Raw genomic sequence first — 12,063 nt, forward strand, 5'->3', positions numbered from 1 at the left:
ATTAGGTTAAACTTACTTGTGACACTGTGTATGTCATGTTTTACACACAGGGCATCCTGCTTAGCTTTAGCTGTGGTGTTTTCAGCATTCTGAGCAGGCAGCAACATCTTGCTTCACCATCTTTTGTTTTTGTATGAATTGTTATAATCTTCACTTCTCTCAAAAACAGCCACAGATTAGTAAATTTAGTAAAGGTGTGACTGGGGCCTTCAGAATATGTTTTGCTTGTCTTGTCTTCTACCTTATCATAATCTTATCATATACATCCAGAGAAGAACTATCAGAATGGAAAACTACCTTAAGCACACTTTTCCCACTTTAGCTGAGACCAGCAGAGGGAGCTTAATGTACACAGTAACAGTGAGGTTGCTATAAGATCTTGAACAGAACAAACTGTTGATTTAGCACCTCTTGGAAAAAAAAACAAAAGCAAAGATTTCAAGACTTAAAGAGGTCAACTTCTTAAGTTGTGTGAAAGAATGAATGGAAATAATTGTTGCAAGGTTCTTCTATTAAAAATAAACTATTTCTTTTTGAAATTCAGGTTATAAATCGTTCCACAACGGAGCTACCTCTTACAGTGTCATATGACAAAATATCTCTTGGAAAACTCCGATTTTGGATCCACATGCAGGATGCCGTGTACTCCCTCCAACAGTTTGGTATGTTTTCATCTTTAATGAGTTTAGGTATCAAAAAAAGCACCTTTTTTTCTTGTACATATACAGGTGACATTTAATTGTGCCTGTTTTTTGGTTAGCTGGTGAAAATATTTAGTGCTACAAAACTTAAATTGCTTTACCTTAATAAGGTAAGGTTGGAAATAAAGTGTTGACGTGGTAGGAAACGAGTGCAGAAGTTAATTAACTTTTTGTTTAAGTATTAACTTTCGATTTTATTTGGATAGTACTACTGTGAAAGCATAACAGGTCAAAATAGAGGAGAATATTTCACCCACAGGTTTCCCCTATCATCCATGGAACAGAAAAGCTGTATCAGAGTTATATAAGCTTTATATTAGCTATTTATAGCCCGTCACTCTGGCCATATACCTGTGGTGAAATACAGCCAGGCATAGCAAAGACTTTGGGCTCAAGCTGAGTGTAAGGAAAGAATCTTGGTTCCAATCATACTACTTCTGACACTTCAGAACTGGCTTTCCTCTCACTTTGGCTCAGGTCAAGTACCTCAGTTACAAATATATAGGATAATTCAGATAAACTGGAGGCTAAACTGTTAAATTCTGTATTTGGCTTAAATGGAATGGCTTGGATTTGGATGGTGTTGGGGATTTTTTTAGATTTTTTAACAGGTGAATTGGTCGGACAATTTTTACTGCATTTTGATTTTATTTGGTAAGCTCAACTTTGATCATAACGGGCATCTGTGCTGAATTAAAATAAAACAAAACTCCTAAAAAGAGATGAAGGAAAGACCTAGAGAGAGAGACTGTTTCAGCTTCCAGTTACTGGAGTAAGTGTACGCTTTCACTGTGCAGTTCTTACACTCTGTGTCAGTGATGGTGTAGCAAAGCTTTTACTGCCTTTAAATACCTGTTCCATTGATGCAGACCTTTAGGAGTCTAATCATCCTCCTTAAAAGTCTACATCTTATTTTCAAGGTCATTTTCGCTGATTTAGTTTTCTCTCACTAGACTCTGGTTGGCTTCTTTAGGCTAGGGTAAAGAACTGTATCAAAACTGAAAACTGAACTGGTGTTGATGTATGCAAATGGTAGGGCTCTTCCTGATCATCGCTTTTTAAGTTCTTTAGACAGCAACTTGAACTTTTTTTTTCAGGCTAAGAGATCTTGTAAGCTTCCATGCTGGATTAGCTTAGTGATTCTTAAATCCTTTGCAATTCATCTTTTTGTATATAATTCAGGTAGGTGTGGTATTTTGCTGGTTTCCCAGGTGATGTACATAGGGGTGTTGCTGCATCTGTACTACTCAATGTTCTTGTTCACCAAAGTTTAGTCATTTTAGTAAGAGTGAGGAGTTGGTTAATCATTATGATCTGAGTTAGTATTTTACGATGGATGACATTCATTGCATTGATTCCTGAAAAAAAAAGATAGATACACATATTATATATATACGTACACGTGTTCTGATTCAGTCATATATATCATACACATGTTCTGATTCAAAATCCAAAATTCCAAAAATAAATAACCTGTGAGGACAGCTGATGTGACAAAATAAATTGGTGCTGAACTCAACAGTGTTATAACTCGAGCAAACTATTCAAATGTCAAAAAAGCATTACATTATGGTCTGAAAAAGAAACTTGGACAAACACAGCAACTGACTGGAGGGTATAATTGGAATAGAAGACCCTCATGGGATCAAAATGGATTTCAGGAACTTGACAATCTGATGCTGGCCGCAAGAGCTGTTCTGCGATCTATCTTAATGCTGACTGAAAGAGATCAAAAGCATACTGTATCATTTGGAAAACACAGTCCTTCATACTGGCAACCGTATTTATCACAGACAGCTCTAACTCTTTGAATTAGCGGTCGTCCAATAAGTAACAAGATGGCAACATTCCTCCTTTTTTGATGTGATAAGATGGTAAAGAATATGTACGCAGCTTACAGGTTGTGATTTCTGCAGGATGCTTTTCCTTTTACCATTTATCAAGGAGAAGCTGCCAAGTTAATTCAGTGAGCGCCAGCAAAAGAGCTGATGCCTAATCCATTCTCTGGGGTCTGTAATGCTGCATATATGGCCAAGTTTTTCACTGACCGTTGTTGTCTTCCACAGTGTACTCCTTTTTTCATTTTTCAGTCTTTATTGTGAAGCTCACTTTTCTTGCATAACTTCAGAGTTCAGAGTGAAAGTTGAGTAATCCTTATTCTTCTTACTTGGGCTAGAATGACCTCCCGTGTCTTGCCATTTGTGTCTCTGTTCAGCCTAGGTTGTATTTGTACAACGTGTTAAGAGAACACCAGTATGCTTGTAAATGATGGTTTTGTTTAAGGCTACCCAAATAACTAGCCAAAATATATGTAGATCGGGTTCTACCAGTAAAGCTGCCATCTTGTTCTGGATTTATGTTTTCTTACCAAAACCACATGCAGGTTGAAATAAGATTCCTTTCATACTGGACCTAACAGCAATTAACTGTCAACTACTTCTTGTATAATTACTTGTTCTTTCTCTTAGGGTTTTCAGAAAAGGATGCAGATGAAGTAAAAGGAATTTTTGTTGATACTAACCTCTACTTTCTGGCTTTGACATTTTTCGTAGCAGCATTCCATGTAAGTGGAAAAACTTGGGATTTTAGATACTATAGCATATAAGAAAAAAAAGAGGGTGTTTGAACTTCAGCTCTGTCATTTATTGAGAACTGTTCTTAAGAGTTGTAATTTCAATAGAGCAATAGAAGTGGTGTCTGGTGCAAGTCGGCTGTTATTTCCAGTAATACAAAAATCTCATAGAAGATAGGAATGTGAGATAACTAGGTATAAACTAACAGTCTTGACTGAAATATACAACATTTAAGTTTATTATAACATCTTTTAGTCAGAGTTCAACCGGAGACCTAAGAATTAATCACCTGTTAACAGTGGTTCAAGCTTTCTGCAGAGTTCTCACAAGATGTACCACTGCAGCTGCATAGACGCAGCACCAGTAGTAGGGTTTGAATCTCTAACTTCTAACCCCAGCAGAAATTTAGATCAGTCAAGCTAAATTACTTCACAAATTTACTGCTGTAAATCATGGAACTTGTGGTTATGGGCATGGTTGTTTCTTCTTGCTGTGTCCCTTGCCATTGGCATTGTGGGTGTGTTGGTTTAATGTGACTCTTTGTTACAGTGAACAATTTTTTTAGACCTCATTGTTTTACTTTAAACATTTTTGTCATCTACAGTTATGTGGAATACAATTCCAGTCGTCTGTGAGAGATGAGAATTTGCTGGGCATGTTATTTTACTTTATATTCCCATTAGATAAAATTAATTTGGTTGGAAAGTCATACGTTTCCCAGCCATATTCTTTTTTTTTTCTCTGTTATCAGATTGTAACATATCTGCAGTTTGGGACTAATTTTTTTTCTGAAATTTTTTATTTTGTGTACCATTTACCCAATTTAAAAGAAAAAAAGCTTTTTCATTAAAGTTCACTGACCCAAGAATTTCTTGAATCTGTGATGCCTTTTTTTTTTTAAAGTCAGTGAATAGATCTGTGCAAAGTATTTGACACTGTCCCTCACGATATCCTTGTTTCTAAATTGGACAGACATGAATTTGACAGATGGACCACTCAGTGGTCCATAATCTGTCAGATAACTTTCCTTACAGGGTGCAGCATTGTAGTAGTAGCAGTACATGCACTTCCTCCTGTCTTTTTACAGCGCTTTTGAAGCTTTGGGCTTTTAAAACAATTTTTCTTTTTTAGCTTTTATTTGTAGTACTTAATCATTTCTCTTGTGGGGCTATCTTAAATTTTAAGATTAACATTTTTAACAGTTCAGCTGACAGTCTTTTATTACTGTCTGTTTTCAGCAAATGAGATTTTTTCTTGCTATTTGCAGCTTCTCTTTGATTTCCTTGCATTCAAAAATGACATCAGTTATTGGAAGAAGAAGAGGAGCATGATTGGGATGTCTACAAAAGCAGGTATAGCCCAGCATGCAAAGTGGTATGTGTGTGTATAATATATACTGTCTGTTTTTATTCTTACTCGTTCTATGTATGAAAAGACAATGGCTAGCAGGCTGGTTCCAACTTTGTTAGTGTGATGCTCAAGTATTACTTCTGTCACTTCCAAGGTTTGACTGTCTTGCAATAGAGAATAAGTTTAAGTCAGTTACCATATTTCCCTTGCTGAAGGAACAGAAAAATGCTTTAAGAAAAGAATGAGGAGAGTGGAAATATCCTGTGGGTGGAGAGAATGTGCCGTCACGTAATTTTGTCCTGCAAGTCCTGTGTGTTCCTTGTAGATAACTACCAGAGAATTTCAGATTTAAGTTCTAAATGCCAGTTAAATAAGTGAGTAAAGTCAAATCGGAAAGACTGGGTGACAAGGCGGTTTCTAATCTTACTATCAAAGTGTCAGTCTTTCAGTCTTCAGTAATTGGTGGTTCCACTCTCTCATTAGCAAACTTTAGTCACCTTTCTGTATGTCTCTCTTGCCCTGAGTGAAAACTGACAGGCAATTGCTCTGAAATAGTGCAGCGTAATTGTTGATGTTTGAGTGTGTTGTAGCTCTTCCTCTTCCCAGTCCCTATTCAGTCTAATCTAAGAACTACTTGGTAGACATTTAGAAGCAGTCAGGATTTTGCAAAACCTGAAAAATAACCCTAAAATACTGTTCTTAAAATTTGCAAGCATTGAATTAGTTGTGTGAGGTTCAAAGACTGTCGTTATCTCACAGCCTTTCAGCTTTCATAAACTTAGTTCATAGTAATAGAAACACACGGTTGAATTGTCAATTTTCCTTCCATCTTTTGGGATAAAGATTTCTTTTTTTTATTCAGTATTTATTTGTCTCTTTATTTTATCTGTCTGGATATATAGATCACTGTCTGTTTCTAGGACTGCTTGATATATCAAGATGTGTATCCATAGAAGTTCATGCTTAAACTGCTTAGGACGGAATTACAATAAATAGGCCAACAGTCATCTGTCATCTCAACTGTTCATTTAAATATTAATAATCTCCTTTTTTTTCTCCCCATCTAGTACTTTGGCGATGCTTTAGTACTGTAGTAATATTTCTTTTCCTTTTGGATGAACAGACAAGTTTATTGGTACTGATCCCAGCAGGCATTGGTGCCGTGATTGAGGTGAGTTGTTACAGCTCTAGAGCCAAGTAGCAATATTCTCAGTAACATCCACCACCTGTGTCTGGAGTCTTCCAGCATTGTTTAGCAGATTATTTCATGGCTTGTTGTAGAAAAGGAATGCTAAAGTAGTTAGTGTTAAAACACTGCAGTAGTATGGTGTTGTAGCAGCATTGTTCATGTGGCTTTCAGTGGTAGAGAAGTCAGTGTCCCTTTATCAAACAACTAAGCTGGGAGTATCAGGTTTTTCTGGGACAGGCCAGCTGGTACGGTGGAAACCAAGCACAGAGCTGTGCTGAGGCTCCTTCCTGTCACATCAGCTGATATGCATCACTTGTGACCAGGCATGTTTATACATGTGAAAGGTTGTGTCAGCAACCTTTCACAAAACCCTTTGTCAAAGAGCAGGCCATGTACCATCAGACAATGCCTCAGGTCTGCAATTTACTCCCTGGCCATGCCTGAGGTGCTTGAGGAAGAGGGAAGGCCTGACGGCTGTGCTGGTTACTCTGGCAGGCTGTGTCCAGTCAGTGGGCTGCAAATGCTGCTTAGGAGCCTGCTTATGTGCAGTGAGGGACAAAGTCAGCAGTAAGGAAGGGGAGATCTCTCTACCTATACTGCTTGAAGATCTATGTATTTCTCAGTATTTAATAATATATTTGGGGCTTTCAGGTGGACTTTTTGACTACACATGTGTTGTAGTTGCAGATAGCCCCTGTGAACACAAAACAGTTCTGAATTTTTAGATAGCGATTAAATTGTTGAATACAAAGCCACAAGGTGACCCTTAAAAATTAGTGTATAAAACAAAATAAGCTTTTGCAAAAACTATAAACAGCAATGCTATGTAAAAAATTACTTGGCGGGTGGTTACTGGAGGGTTGTCCAGTCACCTTCCCTAAGGTGCATGCTGAGAGCAGCTGACTCCCACCAATGCACCACAGTTCAGATGTCGTGGAAAGACTGTTATTTCACCTCAGCTCGTGTGGGGACTTAATAGTGCAGTTCCACAATATTGTACTCATCTGGTGACACAGCATGTGGTTTGTATTGACATGCAGACGGTGCTGCAATCGGGCTGTTGCTGCTTTATACACACAGGGTGCTTAAAATATATATTCTAGGGTCTTGTTTCTGATTTTATGAATCTTGCGTAAGAATTTCCTTTGGGTAATTCTTTACGTATACATTTTGTTTTTGTTAATCACAGCTCTGGAAAGTGAAGAAGGCTTTGAAAATGACAGTCAAGTGGCAAGGCATATGGCCCAAAATTCAGGTACTTTATTGGTTTAACAGTTACCACTGTGAGATTTCTGCCTCTTACAGTAGCTACTGTAGAGTACTGTACTGTGCAACTTGGCTTTCAGTGATATGAAGATTTAAAAAACTGTTTAAGGTTCCAGTGTAAATTATGGATAGCTTAATACAAAAACTGGGTGAATAGTTTCAAACTTAAGAATTTCTTCGATCAATTCTGTAGAAGCAGCAGCAATTTGTATGTATTTGTGATCTGAGAAATCTCAGAATTCCTCTGTCTGTCCTGCTAGATCTTGACAGATAGACCTGGGCTCCTACCACTGAGTTGGAATCTTTAACTGATACTGTGATTTGAACTAAGGAACTGAATTTTCTGTGAAGCTGTAGGCATAACTTCTCCATTGTGGAACTAATGAATGTTGTGACATGTTCAGGGGACGCGGCAGTCTTTTACAAATCCTCTGAGTAATAGTTTAAGTCTAAAGACTGTCTACAGGGCATGCTGTGGCAGCAGGGATTGAAATTAATGCAGATTATAGTTCCTTTTTTTTGTTTGTTTGTTTACATTAAAAACAATTGTACAATCTGCAGTGTTTACTTTGTAAGAAGAACAGAGTTCTGTGCTGCTTAACATCTGTACATCTTAAGCAGCTGATAGCTCTGGTTGCTCCTTGTTCCTGTTCAAGGAAATGTGTTTGTTTTCTTTAAGATTCAGACATTTTTTGTAAGACTACAAGAACACTGTTGAATTGCCTGTCTAGGTCGCTAAGAACGATATTATTTCAGCCTGGAAACAGAAATTGGTTAGCACTCATATTACCATTTGAAAGCATCTGCATGCTCAAAACACAATAACTTGCAGGATAAGAAAAACCAATTCATCAGATGTTTTTCTTTTAAGATGCGGTATTTTCACAGTAGTTGCACTTTGCAAGCTACCTTGGCACTTGCTGAATGTTGATCCTTTACCTAAAAGGTGGTGAACAGTGTTTTCAAAAACAGTATTGTTGGACTCTCTGTAATTCTGATCAAAATGCTGCTTTAAAAAAATAAAATGTTAAATTCTTTATTAACCTTTGAGGAGACTATTAGTAAATCGGTAGTTGAAAGTGGAATTTAAGAGGAGATAATCCATAGCTGATGTCTTCATGCATGAAATGATAGTGTCTTTTAATAATTGGTTCCTCTAACTTCCAAATTCTTCACGATGTGACTCTGGTTTTGCTTTGAAAAGCAAAACTGAAAAGGTGAGCTGTCTCAGCACCATTTTCCTAAGCTAAAAAGACCAGGATGTTTGTTGTAAAATATGAAGAAAAATACTAAACTTCTTGGCTACTGTGTATTAGCAGGCTGCATCGGACGTTTGAATGACTCGGTTATATAGAAGAACTGATGAGATCTTTGAACTATTCCTGTTACTTTGACTGTCTAAGCAGTTCAGTTTGCTATTTAAATCTCAACTTAGGGAGTCAAACAGCAAATGCTTTTTTCCCCCAGCTCTGACTTAATTATACATTTTATGTGTATTGCAGTTTGGTACATACAATGACTCTGAAAAGAAAACCGAAGAATATGATGCACAGGTAAGAAGGAATCCTGGGACTTCTGATCTATAAAGTCGATATATCTGGTCTTCTGATTGACTTATTTTGCTCGTTATTCATCAGATCTCCTTGGCTAAAAAAAAAATAAATTAAAAAAAAACACTTCACTATGATTTATCTTTATTATTTTTAGATTAATATTTAATCATGTCATAAATGTCATATATGAAGAAATATGTCTTGAAGACAGATGTGAAGAATCTATTTAGTTTTACTGGGATTCCCTACACTTTTGAGTTCTGTTTGACGTCATCTATTAACTTTACAAATGGAGATGGAGGGGAGGCAGGCATTGGAAATTTGTTCTTCAGTTCTTTTTGGCCTCCTGTGTGTTATTTTTAAGTTGCTGGACTTCTTGCAAGCTTCGTGATAGTCAGGCTTTTTGATCCCCCAAAATTGTCTCCATGTTCCTCTCAATAATTATGTTTAGCCATTCTGCCTGGGGACGTCTGAAGTCTTCTATTATTCAGAAAGTAGGCCTATTGTTATAAAAAGAATTGCACAGTAGTTACTTAATAACAGTTTGTAGGTGGACCTGCCTTGAGATTGGGGAAGTCATGTTTTGACCAATCATATCAAGTTTATATATAATATTTTTTTTATCTTGATGGAACAGAAAACATGGTCAATTGATATCATCAGAAAAAGAAGTGGCAGAATTATCTAATGAATCATGGAATGGTTTGGGTTGGAAAGGACCTTTAAAGACCATCTAATTCCACCCCCCCTGCCATGGGCAGGGACACCTTCCACCAGACCAGGTTGCCCAAAGCCCCATCCAGCCTGGCCTTGAGCACCTCCAGGGATGGGGTATCCACAGCTTCTCTGGGCAACCTGTGCCAGCGCCTCACCACCTTCATAGGAAAGAATTTCTTTGTAGTGTCTAATCTAAACCTACTCTCTTTTAGTTTAAAGCCATTCCCCCTTGTCATATCACCACACTCCTTGACACAGAGTCCCTCCCCAGCTTTCCTGTAGACCCCTTTTATGTATTGGAAGGCTGCTATCAGGTCTCCCCAGAGCCTTCTCTTCTCCAGGCTCAACAACCCCAACTCCCTCAGCCTTCCTTCATAAGAGAGGTGCTCCAGCCCCTCAGTCATCCTTGTGGCCCTCCTCTGGACTTGTTCTAATACTTCCATGTCCTGCTTGTGCTGGGTGGGGGTCCCAGAGCTGAATGCAGTGCTCCAGCTGGGGTCAGTGTAGCCCAGGGTATGTTTGGCTTTCTGGGCCGTAAGCGCCCATTGCCAGCTCACGTTGAGCTTCTCATCAACCAGCACCCCCAGGCCCTTCTCCTCAGGGCTGCTCTCAATCCATTCTCCACCCAGCCTGTATTTGTGCTTGGAATTGCCCCAGCCCAGATGCAGGGACTTGCACTTGGCCTTGTTGAACCTCATGAGGTTTGACCAGGCCCAGCTCACAAGCCTGTCCAGGTCCCTCTGGGTGGCATCCCTTGCCTTCAGTGTGTCGAAATTACACAGTTTTAAGGAACACTATCTGTTTTTTGTACTGGAAAGATTCAGACGTTATGACATTAGTTTGATCTATGGTTCGTATATAGGAATTGGTGCATTCGTAACAAGGACTAGAAATTTTGAAATTTGAAGCTAGAATCTGGTTGAAACATTTCTCTGAGAAATAGAATTGTAAGTGACTTACCTGAAGAGAAGTATCTTAAAGGGTTACCATTTTTATATTTTCATTACAAATTTGAAAATCAGTATTTGTACTTATGACGGTGGAATGAGTTGAACATAGGTAGCAATACTGGTGTTAAGCTACTCTTACACTGATCTTCATAGCGCTTCTTGCAGCTTATGCTCCAAAGTCCTTGGTGGTCCTTGGCTCAGCGTTGGAATTTTCACTATCTCTTGAAACAGAAGCATACTGAAAATAATAGTAGACATTTAAAAATATGAAAAGATTTTCAGAGAAAAAAAACACGTAGCCTCCAGTTGAGGCCATGAGAGATCTACTGTATCTATAATGTAAACTAACAAACTATATTCTTTGTCTATTAGGCTATGAAGTACTTGTCATATTTGCTCTATCCACTGTGTATTGGAGGTGCAGGTTACTCCTTGCTGAATGTCAAATACAAAAGGTACTGTAAATCTATAAACAGTCTTAAACAGGATAGAAACATTCCCCGTTTTTTCTGTATTAATTAATTGGAGATGATGGAATGCAGAAATCGGTTTGTGTGATTTCTAAGCTAGGAACTGAAAAATTCAATAGGATCTCAAGCTTTAAAATCTATCTGTCTTTTAACATCCTGTAAGCTACAAACTGTTTCAAGCTATGAAACATGTTGTGCTTTTTCAGAACTAATCTGATATTACTGTAGTATTCAATAACTTGCATACAAGATTAAGTTGTCAATCAGAAGAAGAAAGCTGCTATTGATGTTCAAGAACAGATAAGATGACAGGAGAGAGAAGAGGTGTACAGTGGTTGAACCTTTCCAAAAATGGAGAGAAGCAAAAACTGTCCCAAAATTATTTGCTCTCACCAGGGGATTCTTATCCTAGAATAGAATATCCCGAGTTGGAAGGGACCCTGTTCCTAAATATGTTGGCTAGGATGGCAAAAAAGCAAAAGCATTTTTAAAGAAGGAACCTGTGCTCCGTTAGAGGCGTGGGCTTACTGTGGTACAATACTAAAGATTCCACATTTCAGGAAAAGGTGAAACTCCTGTCCACTTTCACTCAAAATATAGCTAGTTCATTTTGTATTGGAGAGATACAGACAAGTAAATGAAGTAAATTACACACACGAAACTTTGTTTCAAAAAACAAACCTGCAAACACAAGCATGGTGATGGCTGTGTAGGCATATTTTTCAGAGTCTCTAGGCGCAGAAGAGATGAGAGGGAGAATGTGCAGTACCTTAAAATAACAAGAAAGAACTGTTGCTGTCTACATGGGCTGTAGAACTTGTACTAGAAACTGGGGCAATATCCAGGCTATTAGAAAAATAGCTTTTTCAAAAGGTTCTTGTCTCAGAAGTTGACAAACATACAGCATTTTAAAATACTGATTCTCTTGCAAAATTCTTAATTTCATTCAGTACTGCAAAACGCTATATGCCAGGTGTTCTGGGAGCTGTAGCTTGAAGTGAAAACATGTCATAGAATGTTTATCACTGTTAAATCTCTTTGTAAGGGAATGTGATGGAACAGATAATCTTAACAGTGGATTATCCTTTAATCTTCCAGGCATCTTCTGATGTATTTTGTAGATGCTTGTGAGTTAGTGAAATGCTGCTATGGCTGTAAGGTTGCTATTAACAAGTCAGTAGTGCAGCAGTGCAAGTTTTGTTTTGAATAATATAATCTGAGCATCACGATTATTAGCTGTTCTTACTACTGCAAGCAGAAGTAGGGAATTGGGACCATCTGGACCATCTGTAAC

The 12,063-nt window shown here is 38.0% G+C and overlaps 1 protein-coding gene across 1 annotated transcript in view; it reads left to right on the forward strand.

Annotated features, from left to right (window-relative positions):
- CLPTM1L (CLPTM1 like) overlaps window positions 1-12,063 on the forward strand; it is a 30,219-nt gene that overhangs the window by 10,683 nt on the left and 7,473 nt on the right. The window contains exons 6-12 of the mRNA XM_083824326.1: window positions 545-662; window positions 3,170-3,264; window positions 4,542-4,626; window positions 5,692-5,795; window positions 7,003-7,068; window positions 8,582-8,632; window positions 10,672-10,754. Of these exons, the coding sequence (XP_083680452.1) occupies window positions 545-662; window positions 3,170-3,264; window positions 4,542-4,626; window positions 5,692-5,795; window positions 7,003-7,068; window positions 8,582-8,632; window positions 10,672-10,754 (602 nt within the window). The remainder of the gene's footprint in view (window positions 1-544; window positions 663-3,169; window positions 3,265-4,541; window positions 4,627-5,691; window positions 5,796-7,002; window positions 7,069-8,581; window positions 8,633-10,671; window positions 10,755-12,063) is intronic.

Source organism: Anser anser (genome assembly GCF_964211835.1).
Source record: "Anser anser genome assembly, chromosome: 2".
Classification (NCBI taxonomy): Eukaryota; Metazoa; Chordata; class Aves; order Anseriformes; family Anatidae; genus Anser; species Anser anser.